The 25,045-nt window shown below is 50.7% G+C and overlaps 2 protein-coding genes across 2 annotated transcripts in view; one reads left to right on the plus strand and one right to left on the minus strand.

Annotated features, from left to right (window-relative positions):
• LOC121857456 (protein CEPU-1-like) overlaps positions 1–18,844 on the plus strand; it is a gene marked incomplete at its 5' end in the record, with an annotated part of 27,895 nt that extends 9,051 nt beyond the window's left edge. The window contains 5 exons of the mRNA XM_042353509.1: positions 15,734–15,865; positions 16,580–16,715; positions 18,008–18,012; positions 18,156–18,305; positions 18,528–18,844. Of these exons, the coding sequence (XP_042209443.1) occupies positions 15,734–15,865; positions 16,580–16,715; positions 18,008–18,012; positions 18,156–18,305; positions 18,528–18,844 (740 nt within the window). The remainder of the gene's footprint in view (positions 1–15,733; positions 15,866–16,579; positions 16,716–18,007; positions 18,013–18,155; positions 18,306–18,527) is intronic.
• Positions 18,845–23,095: 4,251 nt separating this feature from the next.
• On the minus strand, positions 23,096–23,512 carry LOC121857455 (uncharacterized 29.1 kDa protein in cryB1 5'region-like). The gene has a single exon (XM_042353508.1). The coding sequence runs from the start codon at positions 23,510–23,512 to the stop codon at positions 23,096–23,098; it is 417 nt and encodes a 138-aa protein (XP_042209442.1).
• Positions 23,513–25,045: the final 1,533 nt, after the last annotated feature.

Genomic DNA, 25,045 nt, shown 5'->3' on the forward strand with positions numbered 1-25,045 from the left:
GTGGCGATGGGGGGAAAGGAGGGAGAGAAGGAAGGAGGAGAGGGGGGAGGGAGGGAAGGAGAGAGGGAGGAGAGAAGGAAGGGAGGAAGAGGGGAAGGGAGGGAGGAAGAGGGGGGGAAGGGAGGGAAGGAGGGAGGAGGGAGAGAAGGAAGGGAGGGAGAGGGGGAGGGAGGGGAGGGAGGGGTAGGGGGGAAGGAGGGAGGGGGAGGAAGGAGGAAGAGGGGGGGGTAAGGAGGGAAGGAGGGGAGGGGGAGGGAGAGAAGGAAGGGAGGAAGAGGGGGGGAGGGGAGGGAGGAGGGGAGGGAGGGGTAGGGGGGAAGGAGGGAGGAGAAGGATAAGGTGGAGGATGGAGGATAAGAAGCAGGAGGAGGGTGGAGGAGAGAAATAGGGATAAATGAAGAGAGGAAGAGACGGGGAGAAAGGCATGGAGAGAGAGACAGAGGAGGAGGGTGAATGGAGAGAGAGAGAGAGAGAGAGAGAGAGAGAGAGAGAGAGAGGCGGCCACGTATCTCACAGCCCGGCGTTGACACAATTACTCCCGGCGGTGGTAACTTTCTGGTGGTAATTTATGATATCGTGTGTTTTGTGTGTGTGTCGTTTTACCATTTACAACAATAACACACACACACACACACACACACACACACACACACACACACACACACACACACACACCACAAAAATACGTACTTAACACAAGACATGATACATACACACTCTCACATAATATACGTACATAAGATATACTACATACACAATCTCACATACACTTACATAATCTCACATACATATACATAAATACATATATATATACACTCTATATGTATACTTACGTCTTGCCATCATGAATCGCCTCACTAGACAAAATTAACAAACAAGTTCTGAAGTCCTTTGTGTGAGAAGCACTTAAGGGCCAGACTGAGGGACTTAGCGAACCATATACAAGAATAGGGGCAATTGGCTCGTCCCCTTAACTGGATAATTGATGGAGAAAATGAAGTGTGGTTGGTGGTGATTGTGGTTGGTAATGGGTGGTGGTGGTGGCGGTGGTAGTAGTAGTCGTAGTAGTAGTGGTGGAGGGGGACTGTTGGCCTCCAGTAGCAGTCGTAGTAGTAGTGGTGGAGGGGGACTGTCGGCCTCCACGTGAGGTAAAACTCAGTCGGGTAATGGACTGTGGTTTAAAGACACCAGCCTCACTCTGGATGGATCACCCCAGTTTAATTTAATTACTCGACCGAAGAGAGAGAGGAAAGAGTGGTGAGAGTGAGGGCTGGTGTAGTGAGAGTGAGGGCTGGTGTGGTGAGAGTGAGGGTTGGTGTAGTGAGAGTGAGGGCTGGTGTGGTGAGAGTGAGGGGTGGTGTGGTGAGAGTGAGGGCTGGTGTGGTGAGAGTGAGGGCTGGTGTGGTGAGAGTGAGGGCTGGTGTGGTGAGAGTGAGGGGTGGTGGTGGGTGGAGAGTGAGGGCTGGTGCAGGAGAGGGAGGGCTGGTGTGGTGAGAGGAGGCTGGTGGGAAGTGAGAGAGGCCGAGGTGAGAGTGAGGCTGGTGGTGGAGAGGAGGGCTGGGGTGTGTGGGTGAGAGTGAGGGGCTGGCAGAAGAGAGGGAGGGCTGGGGGGAGGCAGAGAGAGGAGGGGCTGGTGTGTGGTGAGAGGAGGGCTGGTGTGGGTGAGGAGGGCTGGGGCAGGAGAGTGAGGGGCTGCTGTGGTGAGTGAGGGCTGGTGGTGAGAGTGGGGGCGGGCTGGTGTGGGTGAGAGTGAGGGCTGGTGTAGTGAGAGGAGGCTGGTGGAGGTGAGAGTGAGGGCTGGTGGTGGGAGAGGAGGGGCTGGTGGTGGAGAGGGAGGGCTGGTGTAGGAGAGGGAGGGCTGGTGGAGGAGAGTGAGGGCTGGTGGGGAGAGTGAGGGCTGGTGTGTAGAGAGCAGGGCTGTGTAGTGGAGAGAGTGAGGGCTGCTGTGGTGAGTGAGGGCTGGTGTGGTGGAGAGTAAGGGCTGGGGTGGAGAGGAGGGCTGGTGTGGTGGAGAGTGAGGGCTGCTGTGGTGAGAGTGAGGGCTGGTGTGATGAGTGGGAGGCACTGTGAGGTAGTAGGAGTTGAATGTTTCCCTCAGAGGCTGCCACAATAACCCATCCAATATAACTGTCTTAAAACTAAGGTGAAGGTAAGGTGTAGGAGACTATAGGAGACGTTCAGGAGATATAGGAGACTGTAGGATATTATAGGAGACGTTCTTGGGGACTATGGGAGATGTAGGAGATTACTAGGGTCAATAGGAGACATAGGGGGCAGAGGGCACTCCAAGGGACTGTAGGAAGAGGTGAAGGAGAGATGTTAGAGACTGTGTGTGTGTGTGTGTGTGTGTGTGTGTGTGTGTGTGTGTGTGTGTGAGTTACAATCCACGTATACTATACAGTTGATGATATAACTGTGATAGACACACTATGTGGAGAGCCGCCACAAGACGCTCAGTGTGTCGGCCACACTCACGACGCGGAGTGGGCGAGGAAATAAACATCTAGAGCAAAATGGCGGATTTAAAGGCGCCAGCTGGTCGGGTGATCTCCACCACCTGCCCACTGTCTGGCAGGTGTGTGAGGACCCACCACCTGCCCACTGTCTGGCAGGTGTGTGAGGACCCACCACCTGCCCACTGTCTGGCAGGTGTGTGAGGACCCACCACCTGCCCACTGTCTGGCAGGTGTGTGAGGACCCACCACCTGCCCACTGTCTGGCAGGTGTGTGAGGACCCACCACTTGCCCACTGTCTGGCAGGTGTGTGAGGACCCACCACCTGCCCACTGTCTGGCAGGTGTGTGAGGACCCACCACCTGCCCACTGTCTGACAGGTGTGTGAGGACCCACCACCTGCCCACTGTCTGGCAGGTGTGTGAGGACCCACCACCTGCCCACTGTCTGGCAGGTGTGTGAGGACCCACCACTTGCCCACTGTCTGGCAGGTGTGTGAGGACCCACCACTTGCCCACTGTCTGGCAGATGTGTGAGGACCCACCACCTGCCCACTGTCTGGCAGGTGTGTGAGGACCCACCACCTGCCCACTGTCTGGCAGGTGTGTGAGGACCCACCACCTGCCCACTGTCTGGCAGGTGTGTGAGGACCCACCACTTGCCCACTGTCTGGCAGGTGTGTGAGGACCCACCACCTGCCCACTGTCTGGCAGGTGTGTGAGGATCCACCACCTGCCCACTGTCTGGCAGGTGTGTGAGGACCCACCACTTGCCCACTGTCTGGCAGGTGTGTGAGGATCCACCACCTGCCCACTGTCTGGCAGGTGTGTGAGGACCCACCACTTGCCCACTGTCTGGCAGATGTGTGAGGACCCACCACCTGCCCACTGTCTGGCAGGTGTGTGAGGATCCACCACCTGCCCACTGTCTGGCAGGTGTGTACGACCCACCACCTGCCCACTGTCTGACAGGTGTGTATGACCCACCACCTGCCCACTGTCTGGCAGGTGTGTGAGGACCCACCACCTGCCCACTGTCTGGCAGGTGTGTGAGGATCCACCACCTGCCCACTGTCTGGCAGGTGTGTACGACCCACCACCTGCCCACTGTCTGACAGGTGTGTACGACCCACCACCTGCCCACTGTCTGATAGGTGTGTACAACCCACCACCTGCCCACTGTCTGACAGGTGTGTACGACCCACCACCTGCCCACTGTCTGACAGGTGTGTACGACCCACCACCTGCCCACTGTCTGACAGGTGTGTGAGGACCCACCACTTGCCCACTGTCTGGCAGGTGTGAGGACCCACCACCTGCCCACTGTCTGGCAGGTGTGTGAGGACCCACCACTTGCCCACTGTCTGGCAGGTGTGTGAGGACCCACCACCTGCCCACTGTCTGGCAGATGTGAGAGGACCCACCACCTGCCCACTGTCTGGCAGGTGTGTGAAGATCCACCACCTGCCCACTGTCTGACAGGTGTGTGAGGACCCACCACCTGCCCACTGTCTGGCAGGTGTGTGAGGACCCACCACCTGCCCACTGTCTGGCAGGTGTGTGAGGATCCACCACCTGCCCACTGTCTGGCAGGTGTGTACGACCCACCACCTGCCCACTGTTTGACAGGTGTGTATGACCCACCACCTGCCCACTGTCTGACAGGTGTGTACGACCCACCACCTGCCCACTGTCTGACAGGTGTGTACGACCCACCACCTGCCCACTGTCTGGCAGGTGTGTAGGACCCACCACCTGCCACACAGGTGTGTGACCACCGGCCCATGGCAGGTGTGCACCCACCACCTGCCCACTGTGACAGGTGTACGACCCACCACCTGCCCACATTGTCTGATAGGTGTGTACAACCCACCACCTGCCCACTGTCTGACAGGTGTGTACGACCCACCACTGCTCCACGTCTGACAGGTGTGCATGACTCACCACCTGCCCACTGTCTGACAGGTGTGTACGACCCACCACCTGCCCACTTCTCTGACAGGTGTACGACCCACCACCTGCCCACTGTCTGACAGGTGTGTACGTGTCTGACAGGTGTGTACGACCCACCACCTGCCCATATGTCTGACAGGTGTGTACGACCCACCACCTGCCCACTGTCTGATAGGTGTGTACGACCCACCACCTGCCCACTGTCTGACAGGTGTGTACGACCCACCACCTGCCCACTGTCTGGCAGGTGTGTGAGGACCCACCACCTGCCCACTGTCTGGCAGGTGTGTGGATCCACCACTGCCACTGTCTGGCAGGTGTGTACTGACCCACCACCTGCCCATTGTCTGGACAGGTGTGTACGACCCACCACCTGCCCACTTCTCTGGACAGGTGTGTATGACCCACCACCTGCCCATTGTCTGACAGGTGTGTACGACCCACCACCTGCCCACTGTCTGACAGGTGTGTACGACCCACCACCTGCCCACTGTCTGACAGGTGTGTACGACCCACCACCTGTCAAAATCAGAGAAGCTCCTCCAGCCCGCTGCTTCACCCATTGTCCACCTCTCACTTGATGACCCTGGTGCTGCCTCCCCTTAACCTCGACTTGCTCTGGACTCCACTACGGGTAGCCAACCAGTCAGCCAACCAACCAAACCAGCCAACCAGCCAGTCAATCAGTCAGCCAACCAACCAACCAGTCAGTCAGCCAGCCAACCAGCCAGTCAATCAGTCAGCCAACCAACCAACCAGTCAGTCAGTCAGCCAACCAGCCAGTCAATCAGTCAGCCAACCAACCAACCAGTCAGGTCAGTCAGCCAGTCAATCAGTCAGCCAACCAACCAACCAGTCAGTCAGTCAGCCAACCAGCCAGTCAATCAGTCAGCCAACCAACCAACCAGTCAGTCAGTCAGCCAACCAACCAACCAGTCAGTCAGTCAGTCAGCCAGCCAGTAGTCCCTCGCTGCCTAAAAACCCGGAGTTGTCCCTATGACTCTGCCCGGTGTGGCCTGAGGGGTGAGGACGTGAGGGAGAAGCCAAGACAGAGGGCGGGTCCCTCAGTGTGGACGAGAACCTGCTAAACTTTCTTCCCCGGGGACCTGCTGCCTCCACCACCCCTCCACCACTACCTGCTGCCTCCACCACCCCCCACCACTAACTGCTGCCTCCACCACTACCTGCCTCCACCACCCCTCCACCACTACCTGCTGCTTCCCACCCCCACCACTACCTGCTCCCACCACCCCACCACTACCTGCTGCCTCCACCACCCCCACCCCTACCTGCCTCCACCACCCCCACCACTACCTGTTGCCTCCACCACCCCCACCCCTACCTGCTGCCTCCACCACCCCCTCCACCACCACTACACACACACCCTACACTACATTCTTGACCACCGGAGAGTCAAGACCTACCAGGCGCTGCTGGGCAGCTGCCCCCCTTGGCCATGTTCGGCCATTCATGAAGTCCCTCTCCCCGACTCATCTTCACCACCGGGATATCAACATAATCAAAAGTGACAATTTCGTTTCGGAAAGAAGGAGGATCAATGTTGAACAGTGATGAACAGTGTTTAAGCCAGTGAATTCAGCACTAGACAGTACCAGTGAGAGCCGTGACCCACCAGTGAGATAAGCACCCCTGGGAACCGACCACCATCTTCTGACCAGACGGTGTTGATCACTCCACCCTGGGAACAACAGTGGGCCAGCTTTACACCTGACTACAAGATGAAATTTTCCCTCGAGTTTTGAAAGAGTGTAAGGAACAGATTAGTGGACCCCTCGTAAATTTATTTACAAAATCATTAGACACGGGAGTTGTGCCAGACTTGTGGAAACAGGCAAATGTAGTACCCATATTCAAAAAGGGAGACAGAGCATCAGCGTCAAATTACCGGCCAATTAGTTTGACGTCAGTAGTGGGGAAATTTCTTGAATCAATTATAGCAGATAGCATCCGAACGCATTTAGAGAAAAGCAAATTAATCTACGACTCTCAACATGGGTTTACAAAGGGAAAATCTTGTCTAACAAATCTGCTGACGTTTTTTAGGAAAGTCTTCGAGGTAGTAGATAATGACGAAAATTACGATGTTATTTACTTAGACTTTAGCAAAGCGTATGACAGAGTACCGCATCAGAGGCTTCTGAGAAAAGTTAAGGTTCATGGTATCGAGGGGAAAGTTTTAAATTGGATAAAATCATGGCTCACTGATAGAACACAGAGGGTCTGCGTAGATGGTGTTAAATCTGAGTGGGGTTGTGTAACCAGTGGGGTTCCCCAGGGCTCAGTACTGGGCTCACTCTTGTTCATAATCTACATAAACGATCTAGATACTGGGATCAGCAGTGACATAAGCAAGTTTGCGGCTGACACCAAAATAGGGCGACAGATTAATTCAGGGCAGGATGCAAATGCACTACAGGAGGATTTGAATAAACTGCAGGAGTGGTCTGAAAAATGGCAAATGAAATTCAACACCAGCAAGTGCAGCGTACTGAATATTGGAAGAACAAATACTGTCAATGTATACAGCCTTAACAACATCAACCTAGAGAAGTCGACTTGTGAAAGAGACTTAGGGGTACTTGTACGCCCGGACCTACGGCCTAGAAAACAGTACGTTAATGTTAGAAATAAGGCAAACAGAGTATTAGGTTTTATATCTAGAAGTGTAAGTATCAAGAGTGCAGAGGTCTTATTGCAACTACATTTTGCGCTAGTCAGGCCGCACCTCGATTATGCGGTTCAGTTCTGGTGCCCTTATTATAGAATGAATATCAATTCACTGGAGTCGGTGCAGCGAAGAATGACGAAAATGATTCCGGGACTTAGAAACATTCCATATCAAGATAGGTTAAAGAAACTAAACTTGCATTCCCTAGAAAGACGAAGAGTGCGGGGAGATATGATAGAAGTATTTAAGTGGGTGAAAGGAATCAATAAAGGCGATATAGATAAAGTTCTTATAATATCCGAGCAGGACAGGACTCGTAGCAACGGATTTAAGTTGGATAAGTTTAGGTTTAGGAGGGAGATAGGAAGAAACTGGTTCACAAATAGGGTGGTGGACGAGTGGAACAAGCTTACCAACATTGTAGTAAGTGCGGGAACTCTAGAAAGTTTCAAAAGGAGGCTAGATAGATTCATGGATGATAGAGAGTGGTAGTAACTCTCGACAGGAGCTGCCATGCACAGGTCAACCGGCCTATTGCAGACTCCTTATTTTCTTATGTTCTTATCTTCTTATGACCACGTGAGGTCCTTCATATCAACACCTACGGGCGAGTTATTGCACCACGTGGCCTACGTGACCTCACACAGTATGGCAAGAGACCAGCCCGGGCCATCAGTTGCAAACTATAATAATTTGTATGTTCAGTTCATGTTCCTTCTTCATTTAGTAATGAATAACTTTTGTTAAACGACCCACCCACCCCATGCCTTTGTATTTAATAAGTCATTTTTGTCTAATGTGTATTTCCAGCGTTCGGGCTGCAGAACTTGTTCAATAAACCGTTAATTATTATTATTATTACACACAGACACGTATTGTACACTTGTAGATGTAAAAGACTTGACACAATCGTCCATGACCAGCAGAGGGTTTACTGTGGGGTAATCTCCAAGGCTTTGATTGACACAAGTACTCAACTGTCCCCCTCTCCCCTCTCCACTCCCCCTCTCCCTGCCTTCCTCTACTACCTTCCCTCTCCCCCCTTTTTCCCTCCTCTCTCTTTCCCCTATATGACCTGGGGCGTGACCTCTCGTACTGACAACCCCCATCACCACCACTACCACCACCACTATCACTACCACCACCACTACCACCACCACTACCACCACTACCACCACCACTACCACCACCACCATCACTACCACCATCACCACTATCACTACCACCACCACCACTATCACTACCACCATCACCACCACCACCACCACCACCATCACTACCACCACCACCCACCACCATCACTACCACCATCACCACCACCACCATCACTACCACCACCATTACCACCACCACCACCACCACTACCACCACCACCATCACCACCATTACCACCACCACTACCACCATCACTACCACCACCACCACCATCACTACCATCACCACCACCATCACCACCACACCACCACCACCATCACTACCACCATTACCACCACCACCACCACCATCACTACCACCATCACACACCACTACCACCATCACCACTACCACCACCACTACACCACCACCACCACCACCACCACCACCACCACCACTACCACCATCACCACTATCACTACCACCACCACCACCATCACTACCACCATTACCACCACCACTACCACCATCACTCTGGCATCTAATGGTATAAAAACCCAGCATTCCTCTGCTCTTTGTCCAGATGCACCACAAAACAACACAGTGAGGGAGCACTATTAGTCACCCCACAACACAGTGTAGTAAAAAAAAAACGGACAAATACATACACCCCGTTTATACTTTTTGGTTCACCCTGTTAGAGGAACCTGTTATATTGGCAGGATAGATATAAATAAATATCTAGCTGTTGGCTGACATACCTTACGTTTTAGCGAGTCTTTGACCAGCTTGGAGTGTTCAGCTTTATCAAAGGTTTGGTGATGCATCCAGGAACAGGCTATGACAGAACCCCCTAAACTGAATTGTACCATGAACCGCCACTCTCTATCGCCGTCACTCCCGCTCCGTCACTCCCCCCACACACTATGGTAATGCTCATGTTTACACTCACGTTCACACACAGGAGATCTTACTGTCTGTATGAGTGAACATTACTACAGCTTGATGGCAACACTCTTCTGTCATAGTAACACTCTTCTGTCATAGTAACACTGTTCTGTCATGGTAACACTGTTCTGTCATGGTAACACTGGTCTGTCATAGTAACACTGTTCTGTCATGGTAACACTGTTCTGTCATGGTAACACTGGTCTGTCATAGTAACACTCTTCTGTCATGGTAACACTGGTCTGTCTTGGTAACACTCTTCTGTCATAGTAACACTCTTCTATCATAGGAACACTGTTCTGTCATGGCAACACTGTTCTGTCATGGTAACACTGTTCTGTCATGGTAACACTGGTCTGTCATAGTAACACTCTTCTGTCATAGTAACACTCTTCTGTCATGGTAACACTGTTCTGTCTTGGTAACACTGGTCTGTCTTGGTAACACTCTTCTGTCATAGTAACACTCTTCTATCATAGTAACACTGTTCTGTCATGGCAACACTGTTCTGTCATGGTAACACTGTTCTGTCATGGTAACACTGGTCTGTCATAGTAACACTCTTCTGTCATAGTAACACTCTTCTGTCATGGTAACACTGTTATGTCATGGTAACACTGGTCTGTCTTGGTAACACTCTTCTGTCATAGTAACACTCTTCTGTCATAGTAACACTGTTCTGTCATGGCAACACTGGTCTGTCTTGGTAACACTCTTCTGTCATAGTAACACTCTTCTGTCATGGTAACACTGTTATGTCATGGTAACACTGGTCTGTCTTGGTAACACTGGTCTTCAGCATCAATATACAGAGTGATTACAAATGATCTTGATAATAATCTTTAATACAAACATTAACACATCTACAGCGAGAAGCAAGATAAACAAATAAAGAAGAACTCCAAAAGTTGTTCTAACAGCTCGGCCTGAGCGTCGTCTGTGGGGACATCAAAGCGGTGGTCAGCGTCCCACCACACTGTACCATATCATACCCAACTTTTCTCACTCACAACCTACAGTATTCTATACTTCAAATTCTCCAAAGTTTTTGTCATTGCTTAAGGATCTGTGGTCGAAATATTGAAATTAATTGTCTTAACAGTACCTTAGACAACAGATCTGTAATCTACACGCCGAAAACAACCTATACTGAGATTTTGAGGAAAAAAATTTTTTGGACCCCAAAATAATCTAGAATTTTGTTCAAAGTCTCATTTATAAGTACCCCTGAACTTGCTGAATCCGAATCTACGATCCAAGATTCGATTGCGGGGTAATTAGTGGTCGTAATGGCGTTTGGAAGATTTAAATTACATTTCTCAAGTGCTAATTACTCGCCAACTATGGGTTTCCGAGGTGTGATATTAGTGCTTTTGTGTTATTCTGGAAATACTTGATTAGTTATAACCCTTAAATTCCAATTCCGAGAGAAAAGTACATTTGGGTGGAAATATTCATAAAATATTTCGATGTTTCCTCATGTTGAGTTAGAGTAGTCAGCCCCTACAGCAGGAGGGTCATGACGGCCTTAATGCATGAGATGTTTCAACAATGTTTTTGGTCGTCATACAGTTTGACATTTATAACTTCTACACTAGAGACAACAACGTGTTCTACAGTATGTTTTGTTCATTATCTTACTGACTCGATTACTCACTGACCTACTGACTCAATAACTTACTGACTCAATAACCTGATCTACTGACTCAATAACTTACTTTCTTACTGACTCAATAACCTGACCTACTGACTCAATAACCTGACCTACTGACTCAATTACTCACTGGCCTACTGACTCAATTACTCACTGACCTACTGACTCAATAACCTGACCTGCTGACTCAATTACTCACTGACCTACGACCAATTACTCACTGACTTACTGACTCAATAACCTGACCTACTGACTCAATAACTCACTGACTTACTGACTCAATAACCTGACCTACTGACTCAATTACTCACTGACCTACTGACTCATAACTCACTGACTTACTGACTCAATAACCTGACCTACTGACTCAATTACTCACTGACCTACTGACTCAATAACTCACTGACTTACTGACTCAATAACCTGACCTACTGACTCAATTACTCACTGGCCTACTGACTCAATTCTACTGACCTACTGACTCAATAACTCACTGACTTACTGACTCAATAACCTGACCTACTGACTCAATTACTCACTGACCTACTGACTCAATTACTCACTGACCTACTGACTCAATTACTCACTGACTTACTGACTCAATAACCTGACCTACTGACTCAATTACTCACTGACACTGACTCAATAACCTGACCTACTGACTCAATTACTCACTGACCTACTGACTCAATTACTCACTGACCTACTGACTCAATAACTCACTGACTTACTGACTCAATAACCTGACCTACTGACTCAATAACTCACTGACTTACTGACTCAATAACCTGACCTACTGACTCAATTATACTGACCTACTGACTCAATAACTCCTGACTTACTGACTCAATAACCTGACCTACTGACTCAATTACTCACTGACCTACTGACTCAATAACTCACTGACTTACTGACTCAATAACCTGACCTACTGACTCAATTACTCTGACCTACTGACTCAATAACTCACTGACTTACTGACTCAATAACCTGACCTACTGACTCAATTCACTCACTGGCCTACTGACTCAATTACTCACTGACCTACTGACTCAATAACTCACTGACTTACTGACTCAATAACCTGACCTACTGACTCAATTACTCACTGACCTACTGACTCAATAACTCACTGACTTACTGACTCAATAACCTGACCTACTGACTCAATTACTCACTGACCTACTGACTCAATAACTCACTGACTTACTGACTCAATAACCTGACCTACTGACTCAATTACTCACTGACCTACTGACTCAATAACTCACTGACTTACTGACTCAATAACCTGACCTACTGACTCAATTACTCACTGACTCAATAACTCACTGACCCACTACCTCCTGCGTAACTCACTGACTCACTGACCCAGCCTCATTGTACCTCCCCTCACCTGTCCAGCCTCATCGTGCACCTCACCTCACCTGTCCAGCCTCATCGTGCACCTCACCCTCCCCTCCCCAGCCTCATTGTACACCTCCCCTCACCTGCCCAGCCTCATTGTACACCTCCCCTCACCTGTCAGCCTCATCGTCACCTCACCCTCACCTGCCCAGCCTCATTGTACACCTCCCCCTCACCTGTCCAGCCTCATCGTGCACCTCACCCTCCACTGCCCAGCCTCATTGTACACCTCCCCTCACCTGTCCAGCCTCATCGTGCACCTCACCCTCACCTGCCCAGCCTCATTGTACACCTCCCCCTCACCTGCCCAGCCTCATTGTACACCTCCCCCACCTGTCCAGCCTCATCGTGCACCTCACCCTCACCTGCCCAGCCTCATTGTAAACCTCCTTCACCTGCCCAGCCTCAATGTACACCTTCACCCCCTCACCTGCCCAGCCTCATTGTACACCTCCCCCTCACCTGTCCAGCCTCATCGTGCACCTCACCCTCACCTGCCCAGCCTCATTGTACACCTCCCCCCTGCGCCAGCCTCATCGTGCACCTCACCCTCACCTGCCCAGCCTCATCGTGCACCTCACCCTCACCTGCCCAGCCTCATTGTAAACCTCCCCCTTCACCTGCCCAGCCCTCAATTGCACCTTCACCCCTCACCTGCCCAGCCTCATCGTGCACCTCACCTTCACCTGCCCAGCCTCAATGTACACCTTCACCCCCTCACCTGCCCAGCCTCATTGTACACCTCCCCTCACCTGCCCAGCCTCATCGTGCACCTCACCCTCACCTGCCCAGCCTCATTGTAAACCTCCCCTTCACCTGCTCAGCCTCAATGTACACCTTCACCCCCTCACCTGCCCAGCCTCATCATGCACCTCACCCTCACCTGCCCAACCTCAATACACACCCTCAACTGCCCAGCCCGTCATGCACCTTCACCCCTCACCTGCCCAGCCTCATTGTACACTTCCCCTTACCTGCTCAGCCTCATCATGCACCTCCCCTCACCTGCCTCCCTCCTCATCGTGCACCTCCAACTCACTTGCCCAGCCTCATTGCACACCCTCACCTGCACCATCCAGTCTCCAGGTGTCGTGAGAAAGTTACAGGATGTATTTAGTGATTAATCTGTCTGTCTGTCTGTCTATCTGTCTGTCTATATGTCTGTCTGTTTGTCTGTCTGTCTGTCTTGTCTATATGTCTGTCTGTCTGTCTATGTCTGTCTGTTTGTCTGTCTGTCTGTCTGTCTGTCTATATGTCTGTCTGTTTGTCTGTCTGTCACGTTGGGGTGTTACCTGGGTGGTGTCTTAGGCCCTGTCTATCACTGTCACTCACTCACTCCACTCACTCACTCACTCACTCACTCACACACACACAATCATTCACTCACACACACTACCCACTCACTCCTCACTCACACACACTCACTCACACACTCACTCCACACACTCCACACACTCCTCCTCACTCACTCACTCCACTCCTCACACACTCACACTCACACACACTCACTCACACACTCCCACACACACTCACTCCCACTCCACTCATACACTCACTCACTCACTCACACACTTACTCACACACACTCACTCACTCACACACTTACTCACACACACTCACTCACTCACTCACTCACTCACTCCATCCCTCCACTCCACACACACTCACTCCTCCCACTCCATCACACTCACCCCACTCACTCCTCCTCACTCACTCACTCACACACTCACACCCACCTCACTCACTCCCACTCACTCCCACTCACTCACTCATACACTCCACTCACACACTCACTCACTCACTCACTCCTCCTCCCACTCACTCACTCAGTCATACACTCGCTCACTCACTCACTCCCACTCACTCACTCCATCACTCCTCACTCCCTCATACACACACTCACTCACTCACTCACACACTCCTCACTCACTCATACACTCACACACTCCACTCACTCCTCCACACACACTTACTCACACACACTCCCACTCACTACACACTCACCTCTCACTCACACACCCCTCACTCACTCACTCACACACCCATGTCTCTCTCACTCCCACTCACTCATCACTCACTCCACACATCTCACTCACTCACACTTACTCACACACACTCACTCACTCACACCCACAGCCTCTCTCACTCACTCACTCCTACACTCACTCACACACTCACTCACTCACTCACTCACTCACTCACACACACACACACACTCCCACTCCCACTCACTCCCTCCCATACACTCTCACACACTCACTCACTCACTCCCACACACACACCTCTCACACACACTCACACTCCCACTCACTCACTCACACACTTATTCACACACACTCACTCACTCACTCACTCATACACTCACTCACTCACTCACTCATACACCCATGTCTCTCTCCCATCTGACTAAATATACACAAAAATGAACACATGCACAATACATATGTTATACAGTACACCACTAGTCCCTCAACATACATACATACATATAATACATACATACATACATACATACATACATACATACATACATACATACATACATACATACACCAACAAAGAGACTTAGGTCCCGTGTGTTCGGCGTTTGAGTTAAGTTAGTGGATATTATGATCTCACCGTCTTGTACACATCAGGAGGCTGAGAGGTACCATCCCTCATATGTCTTGTTGAGGGTAAGCCGTAAGTCTCGCTCGGGAGAAATATTGGGGAGAGGGAGGGAGGAGGGAGAGGGAGGGAGGGAGAAATATTGGGGAGAGGGAGGGAGGGAGGAAGGAGGAAGGAGGGGGGGTAGGAAGGGGAGGAAGATGTAGGAAGGAGAGGGAGGGAGGAGGTAGGAAGGGGTAAATATTGAGGAGGGTTATAAATAGGTGAGATGGTTTTACCGGGGTGGGGTGGGGTGCAGTGTGTGTGTGTGTGTGTGTGTGTGTGTGTGTGTGTGTGTGTGTGTGTGTGTGTGTATGTATTAACACATGTGCATATGCAGATGTGTGCATGTGGTAACCGTGTGTGTGTTTTTGTGTGCATGTAGTAAGCGTGTGTGTGTTTTGGGTGTGCATGTGTACCGTACGACTGTTTTTGATGTGTATGTATACCAATGAATTTATGTTTACCCAAAATACACACACACGCGTAGAGACAAAGGCGTTTATATACACAAGAAATAAACACACACACACACACACACGAACAGCCAGACAGACACCAACAAAGACAAAGAGACAGGAAATAGACAGCAGACACTCACAAGAGACAGGTAGCAGAGAACAAATACACAAACACAGACAGATACCAAAGCAGAGAGAGAGAGAGAGAGAGAGAGAGAGAGAGAGAGAAGAAGAGAGAAGAAGGTAAACAGACAGACGCACAGACAAGGCAGACAGACACACAGACAGAGACAGAGAACAGAGAGAGAGAGAGAAGAGAAGAGAGAGAGATAAACCAAGTCATCAACAGGTAACTCCCCCAACCCTCACCTGTGTACTCCCCCAACAGCGGTGAAGGTGCTGGAGGGACAAACACTAACTATAGGGAAGGTCTCCAGGCTGGACATGGGCGCCTACCTGTGTGTGGCCTCCAATGGCATCCAACCATCCGTCAGCAAGAGAATCCAACTCAAAGTCCAGTGTGAGTATGTCTCCTAGTGTACTCAAGTCTCCTAGGTGCATTAAATAAGTCTTCTAGTGTACTCACGTCTCCTAGGTGCAGTAATTAATTCTCCTAGTGTAGTCAAGTCTCCTAGGTGTAGTAACTAAGTCTCCTAGCGTACTCAAGTTTCCTAGGTGCATTAAATAAGTCTCCTATTATCATAATCAAGTCTCCTAGTATACTCAAGTCTCCTAGGTGCATTAAATAAATCTCCTAGGTGAATTAAATAAGTCTCCTAGTGTACTCAAGTCTCCTAGGTGCATTAAATAAGTCTCCTATTATCATAATCAAGTCTCCTAGTATACTCAAGTCTCCTAGGTGCATTAAATAAATCTCCTAGGTGAATTAAATAAGTCTCCTAGTGTACTCAAGTCCCTAGGTGCATTAAATAAGTCTCCTTGTGTACTCAAGTCTCTTAGGTGCATTAAATAAGTCTCCTGTCATCATAATTAGTCTCCTAGTCATTATTAAGTCTCCTGGTGTCATTATCAATCTCCTAACATCATTATTTGTCTCCTAGTATCATAATAAGTCTCCTAGCGTCACTAATTATTCTCCTAGTGTCATTATTAAGTCTCCTGGTGTCATTATTAAACCCCTTCTTCCCCTCTCTTTCATTATGGGTGCGGCTCTTCCCTTTGTATGTGGGCGTGATATTGGCGTGGGCGTGGCGTGGGCGTGGCGTGTGTACAGTTCCGCCCATGCTGTGGATCCCCAACCAGCTAGAAGGGGCGCGGACGGGTGACGCCATCGTACTCAAGTGCAACACAGAAGCCTTCCCCCGTTCCATTAACTACTGGACTAACTACAAGGGAGATGATAGCTGCTAGTGAGTGTATTACTTACTTACATACATACATACATACATACATACATACATACATATAGTTCATATATATACATACATACATACATACATACATACATACATACATGCGTACATACATACATACATACATACAGTACATACATACATACAGTATACATACGTACATACATACATACATACATACATACATACACATACAGTGAGGGCAAGGTGTGGGGTGAGGTGTGAGTGAGAGTGAGTGTGTGAGAGCGAGAGTTTAAGAGTGAGAGAGTGAGTGTGTGGTGAGTGTGAGTGAGGGTGTGTGGAGGTGAGAGTGGTGTGTGGTGAGAGTGTGAGTGAGTGTGTGGAGGTGAGGTGAGTGTGTGAGGAGGGGTTTAAGAGTGAGAGAGAGTGAGTGTGTGTGAGTGTGTGAGGTGAGAGTGTGAGTGGGTGTGTGAGTGAGTGTGTGAGTGTGTGAGGTGTAGGAATGAGTGAGTGAGTGTGTGTGAGTGAGTGTGTGAGTGAGTGTGTGAGTGTAAGAATGAGTGAGAGTGAGTGTATTGGAGTTAGTGTAAGGGTGAGAATAAATGAGTGAGTGTGTGTGTGTGTGTGTGTGTGTGTGTGTGTGTGTGTGTGTGTGTGAGTGAGTGAGTGAGTGAGTGAGTGAGTGAGTGAGTGAGAGTGTGGCCCATAGACAGTATAGTTTGATGGTGTTAATCTTGTGTCACCACCGCAACAGACACAGTCCCCTACCCTCTCTCCTGTCAGTCTCCGCCACACACACACCTCTCTTATCTCTCCCTCTCTCTCCCTCTCTCCTCTCTCTCCTCTCTCTCCCTCTCTCTCTCTCTCTCTCTGTTCTTGTTTTCCCTCTTAACTCCGTCGCTCTCCCCTTCTTACCTCCTTCTCCTCACCCTTTTACCTCCCACCTCCTCCCTAGTGTGTGGCCATACATATTGCCCACACTACTCGTCCTCGACTGTGTGAAGATAGAACCTTTGAGGGACAGGTCCAAGCACACTGTGTGTGAAATGGCACAACACTTCATCTCTAATGGCAAGATAGCCGACATATTAAGATTGTATCCACTTTTTTGCACTCAGTAACTATATCAGTTCTCATGTACAGAACCAAATACGCAATGTGCTTGAATACCTCCCACGTAAATGTGAATAACAAAGTGTGAGGCCAGACATACTGCCTCACACGCCTGTTCTCACGCATTTGTGAATAAGTTACCCTTTATGTATAGAACTAAACAAATAATGTAAATGAAATACTGTGTAACTTTCGGTGCCATAATATCCTGACAGCAAGGGTTAAGTATTTGCGTGCCTGTAAACCTGTAATCCTTTTGCGCTACCGCTCACAGGATGAGTGTGGGGTGCACAATAAAGTAACCGCTGCAAGCAACAAAATCAATCCTACCTCCCTATAACTAACACCAGGACGCGCCCACAGGCTCCAAGTACGAGACCACGACAAAAGAGGAGAGCTACAAGACCAACATGCGGCTCGTCATCCACAACCTGACGAAGGAAGACTTTAACACCTACCGCTGCATCGCTAAGAACAGCCTGGGGGAGACAGACGGCTCTATTAAACTCTATGGTCAGTCCTGCTATACCTGGTGTTGTGGTGTGGTTTTGGGTTAGGTTAGGTTAGGTTAGGTTAGGTTAGGTTACCTTTTAATATGTTAGTGTGTACCGTGGTAAAGTTATTGAGTGGTTGAGTACAAGAATGGACTCTGGACTCTGAAGCCTCCACAACCTGGCTGACACATCACAACCTCAGGAGGAGTTATACTAATGTTACCTTAATTCTTACCCTCAGAGATCGAGCCTCGGTCCCCTAAGGAGGAGTCGACCCAGGGCGCCCCAACCAATGGCCAGGCGGGGGAGGGGAGCGAGGGGGGGCAAGAGGATGCGGAGGGTGGCCAGGTGAACCACAACAACTCCAGTGAGGACGCGGAGAAGAACTACACGACAGAGAGGAGAGGCAAGACCCGGGGCAAGCAGACGCCCTCCAAGAAGACAGGCAGAGGTAAGACTCCTCCTCCTTGTGTTTGTTTTGGTACGTGTTTGTTGTCTACGTTGTTTGTTTTTATTATAGTTTGCCTCTGTGGTTATCGATATGTTTACTGCACTTGAGTTATACACGTATCTCTTCCGGATGTTTGCCACTTACAACATCTGTGTCTGGATTGGTTGTGTGTGTGTGTATGTGCGTGTGTGTGTCTGTGTATATATGTGTGTGTGTGTATTGTTTCTTTCTGTGTACTTGTCGTCTTCATTTCTCTATATGTTTTGGTTCATGCATATTATCTCCTGTTTGCTTTACCATTAACCTCTACTATCGCTTTATAAGTTATCTAACACCCGGTGACCTGCTGACGGTGAGGTAGGACCCGCGAGCCCCAGGTAAGGTGGTGGTCAGGGTGCTTCACTGTACCCAGGGTGTGTGTGGGGAGGGGGTCAGGGAGCCTCACTGTTCTCAAACTCCACCATCCTCCACCTCCATCCTCCACCTCCACCCATGCGCTCACACACTCCGCATCACACCTCCACCATCACCTCCACCTCCCTGTCCCACCTCCACCTCCACACTCCTGTCCATCTCCTCCACTCCACCGCCCACACTCCACCATCCACACACTCCTGCATCCTCCACACTCCACCATCACCTCCCCACCTCCACCCACCACCTCCCTCCACCATCACCTCCCTCCACCACCACCTCCACCTCCACGCCACATCCACCCATCTGCCTCCCTCCACCATCCTCCACCTCCACCATCACACTCCCACCTCCTACATCACCTCCACCTCCTGTCCCACACTCCCCCTCACCCATCACCTCCACTCACCATCACCTCCCTCCACCATCACACTCCACACTCCACCATCACACTCCACATTCCACACTCCACCACCACACTCCACCATCACACTCCACACTCCACCATCACACTCCACACTCCACCATCACACTCCACACTCCACCACCACACTCCACCATCACACTCCACTCTCTATCATTATCCACCCCTGTGTTACTCATCTCTTTATCTCTGTTTCTCTTATACACACAGACACTATCCCCAGTACTTTTCTTCCTCTTATATCCACTGCCCATGACTCACACCAGTACACACGTCAACAACCTAACCTAACCTAACCATACCTAACCTAACCTAACCTAACCTAACCCTCACAGACAAACCCTGACTTTACTCCCTTCACTAGTCCCCAGCACACCGCCCTCACGTTCTTTAACTCAGTTCATTACTATATAAGACTTCCTGGTTCTTGTCATTCATCGTGGCTTCAGTCTAGGTTTTATTTATCTTGACAACAGTCTTACAATCACTCACGCCTATCCAAACAGCCTGATTGTTTTTCTTTGTTATTTTTCTCAGTAAGATGTCCGTCATTACATTAGAAGTTAATCTTAAAGAAATAATCACATGGAGAGTAAAATACTGTAGTTTAGGTCTGTCTCGCCCCGGCTCCTCTGCTTCACAAGGGTTAAACGGATCTCGCCTTTAAAGCTACAAATACAGAAAATAGTTTGTCTACAAGCTGAGAATGGCCTTGTTCCGGCGGCACGACTCTCTCTCTCTCGCCGGGTCCACACTCTATTTTCCCTTTCAAATATCCAATTAATTGAAAGGGAAGAATTTCAATTAGAGAGGGTTGGTTTGATCTATGATTCCTCCTCTGTCTCTCTCTCTCTCTCTCTCTCTCTCTCTCTCTTTCTTTAATGTTTATCTTTCTTTCTTTTTTTATCTGCCGCAACACTAATGACAGATTTATCCTTCACGAATCATCTATTTGCAATTAGCTGAGCTACTCCTCACCCAACTTTATTTACCTTAAGTTTATAACGATATGGAAAGTTTGGTCTTGGGGAGAAAGAGATGGCGGAACTTGGCCAACCTGCAGGAGATTGAGCAGCAGGTGGGGGTGACGGAGGGGAGGGTGTGGGGGGGTGACGGAGGGGAGGGTGTGGGGGTGACGGGGAGGGTGTGGGGGTGACGGAGAGGAGGGTGTGGGGGGTGAGGAGAGAGGGAGGGAGGGAGGAGAGAGAGGGAGGGTGTGTGTGGGGGGTGAGATGTGAGGTGAGAGAATAGTGAAGGGTAGTGAAGGGAGAGAGTGTCTGATGGAGAGAGGGGGTTATGAAGGGGAGATAGGAGGGGTGAGGGGAGGGTTTCTAAGGGTGGTGAAGGAATCACATTCTGGCTGCCTTCACCACCTTTCCCACCACCACCATTACCACCACTAAAACCATCATCACCACCACCAGTACCATCATTACCACCATTACCCCACTAAAACCATCGTCACCACCACCAGCACCATCATTACCACCATTACCGGCACTACAACCATCATCACCACCACCAGTACCATCATTACCACCATTACCAGACTACAACCATCATCACCACCACCAGTACCATCATTACCACCATTACCACCACTACAACCATCATCACCACCACCAGTACCATCATTACCACCATTACCACCACTACAACCATCATCACCACCACCAGCACCATCATTACCACCATACACCACCACCACAACCATCACCACCACCAGCACCATCATTACCACCACACTCACCACACCACAACCATCACCCACCACCAGCACCACCACACCACCACCACCAGCACCACAAACCACCACCCCACCACCACCACCACCAACACCATCACCACCACCACCCACCACCACCACACCACCACCACCACCACCACCACTCTCACCACCACCACCATCACCACCACCACCACCACCACCACCACCACCACCACCACCACCACACCACCCCACCACCCCACCACACCACCACCACCACCACCACCCACCACACCACCACCACCCACCACCACCACCACCACCACCACCACCACCACCACCACCACCACCTCAACCACCACCACCACCACCACCACCACACCACATCACCACCACCACACCCCACACCACCACCACCACCACCAACCACCACCACCACCACCACCATCATCACCACCACCACCACCACCACCACCTCACCACCACCACCACCACCACCACCACCACCACCACCACCATCACCACCTCACCACCACCACCACCACCATCACCACCACCATCACCACCACCACCACCACCACCACCAACATCCACCACCACCACCACCACCACTACCACCACCATCACCACCACCACCACCACCACCACCACCACCACCACCACCACCATCACCATCACTACCACCACCACCACCACCACCACCACCACCATCACCACCACCCCAACCACCCACACCACCACCACCACCACCACCTCATCCACCACTGTCCTGACCCCCAACACTCGCCTTTCTCTTCGAATTTGTCATATTACACAAACTTATTGAAGAGAGAGAGAGAGAGAGAGAGAGAGAGAGAGAGAGAGAGAGATAATTATCTCACATCAACTCATCTCACTTAACTAACATACAACCAATAAATAGAAATTAATATCAAAATGGCGTCCGGACTACGCAGAGACTGCATAACATAGCCGTGGGTCCTCCTGGGCTTATGATAACAGAGGCTATTTTGTAAACTAACTTCTTTCTTCTTCTAATAAACTGACACTTCTTAAACCCTTACAACATAAGCACAATGAAGCCTAACCGACCCTAGCCTAACTAGCCTAACCTAACTAACTTCTAACCTAACCACAGAGCAGCAACAATAGACTCAGTTTCAGTGGTTGGAGTAGAGTTAAACATTGGTGACGTCACGAATCTATCTATCTGTATCTTATTCAAAGGTCATATCCAAGAGTCCATGAGATGGTATGTGTGTGTGTGTGTGTGGGTGTGTGGGTGTGGGTGTGGATGTGTGTGTGGAGTGTGGGGAGGTGTGTGTGGGTGTGTGGATGTGTGTGTGGGTGTGTGTGTGTGTGGGTGTGGGTGTGTGTGTGTGTGTGTGTGTGAAGGGAAAGAGTATAGAGGAAAGGGGCGTAAATGGAATAGGTGGGGGGATGTGGGGGGAGGATGAATGATGGGGGGGAGGGAGGGAAGGGAGGAAGGGAGGGAGGAGAGGAAGAGAAATAGAAGAGGAAATGAAATAGATGGTAGAGATCACTGTACATAGGGACTCCCAGATACTCTATATACGTGTTAACTGTACATCGTAAACCAGAAATTTATACCCACATGTTTTATTAACGTCAGGTTAGGTTAGGTTAGGTTAAGTTAGGTTAGGCGGTGATACGACGGTAGGTTAGGGTAAGTTAAGCTAGGTTAGGTTAGGTTAAGGCTGTGTGAGGTTAGATTTAGGCCATGCAGTGTTAGGTTAGGTTAGGTCACAGGTTGGTGCGTCTCTAAAACAGCAGAAATGTTTAATAATGCCGTTATGTGACCTCAGTGGTGGACAGCCTCTCTATCATGGTAAAGGTGTCGACCCTATCCTCAGCTATCCTGCAGTACACTCGTTGTGTCATGTTGAAGGTGTCGACCCTATCCTCAGCTATCCTGCAGTACACTCGTTGTGTCATGTTGAAGGTGTCGACCCTATCCTCAGCTATCCTGCAGTACACTCGTTGTGTCATGTTGAAGGTGTCGACTCTATCCTCAGCTATCCTGCCGTACACTCGTTGTGTCATGTTGAAGGTGTCGACCCTATCCTCAGCTATCCTGCTGTACACTCGTTGTGTCATGTTGAAGGTGTCGACCCTATCCTCAGCTATCCTGCCGTACACTCGTTGTGTCATGTTGAAGGTGTCGACCCTATCCTCAGCTATCCTGCCGCACACTGTCGCCGGGGTCATCACCTTCCTCAAACAACCTTCGTTACTCAGGTTTTTTCCTCTCGCCAGGGACCAATATAGTCCTCCTCTCCACCTGTATGTCCTCCATCTCTCTTAAGCCGTCATTTCCTCCTCTCGCTACCTGCTCACGGTAACCGAATCTCCTTTTTCACTCAGGTTAACCGAACGAAAGGGATAAATAATTCAGAGAGTGTGGAGGCAAGGCGTCACGCGCTCCCCGGTGACAAACGGCGCGATAAAGAGTCGTAAAAATGTGTGAGATTATGTGATTGTGGCCACCGTTTGTTACTGTGGTAAGGGGGTACCTCCTCCAGGGGGTGTGGAGAAGGGGGTACCTCCTCCAGGGGGTGTGGGAGAAGGGGGTACCTCCTCCAGGGGTGTGGAGAAGGGGGTACCTCCGTGTGTGGTAACAGGAAAGAGTACCTCCTCCAGGGGGTGTAGAGAAGAGGTTACCCTCCTCCAGGGGGTGTGGAGAAGAGGGTACCTCCTCCAGGGGTGGGAGGGTACCTCCTCCAGGGGTGTGGAGAAGGGGGTACCTCCTCCAGGGGTGGTGTGGAGAAGGGGGTACCTCCTCCAGGGGTGTGGAGAAGAGGGTACCCTCCAGCGTGGGAGAAGAGGGCACTCTCCTCCAGGGGTGGAGAAGAGGGTACCTCCTCCAGGGGGTGTGGAGAAGAGGTACCTCCTCCAGGGATGTGGAGAAGAGGGTACCTCCTCCAGGGGGGTGTGTGGAGAAGAGGGTACCTCCTCCAGGGGGTGTGGAGAAGAGGGTACTCCAGGGGTGGGAAAAAGGGGCATCCTCCAGTGTGGAGAAGGGGCACTCTCCAGGGGTGTGGAGAAGGGCACCTCCAGGGGTGGAGAAGGGGTACCTCCGGGGTGTGGAGAAGGGGTACCCAGGGGGGTGAGAGAAGAGGTACCTCCTCCAGTGGAGAAGGGCACCTCCAGGGGGTGTAGAGAAGGGGTACCTCCAGGGGTGTAGAGAAGGCACCTCCTCCAGGGGTGGAGAAGGGGTACCTCCTCCAGGGGTGTAGAGAAGAGGGTATCTCTCCAGGGGTGGAGAAGGGGCACCCTCCAGGGGTGTAGAGAAGAGGGTACCTCCTCCAGGGGTGGAGAAGTACTCTCCAGGGGGTGTGTGAGAAGGCACTCTCCAGGGGGTGTAGAGAAGAGGGCACTCCAGGGGGTGTGAGGCACCCAGGGGTGTGGAGAGGGGTACTTCCAGGGGTTGTGGAGAAGGGGTGTAGAGAAGAGGTACCTCTCCAGGGGTGTAGAGAAGAGGGGCTCTCCAGGGGGGTGGGAGAAGGGGCACCCAGGGGTGGAGAAGGGGTACCTCCAGGGGTGTGGAGAAGGGGGCCCAGGGGTGTAGAGAGGGGCACCCTCCAGGGGTGTGGAGAAGGGGGCACTCTCCAGGGGTGTGGAGAAGGGGCATTCAGGGGTGGGAGAAGGGGCACCCCTCCAGGGGGTGGAGAAGAGGGTACCTTCCAGGGGTGTGAGAAGGGGCACTTCTCCAGGGGTGGAGAAGAGGCACATAAGAACATA

This window comes from Homarus americanus, unplaced genomic scaffold (genome assembly GCF_018991925.1).
Source record: "Homarus americanus isolate GMGI-L3 unplaced genomic scaffold, GMGI_Hamer_2.0 scaffold17332, whole genome shotgun sequence".
Lineage (NCBI taxonomy): Eukaryota > Metazoa > Arthropoda > Malacostraca > Decapoda > Nephropidae > Homarus > Homarus americanus.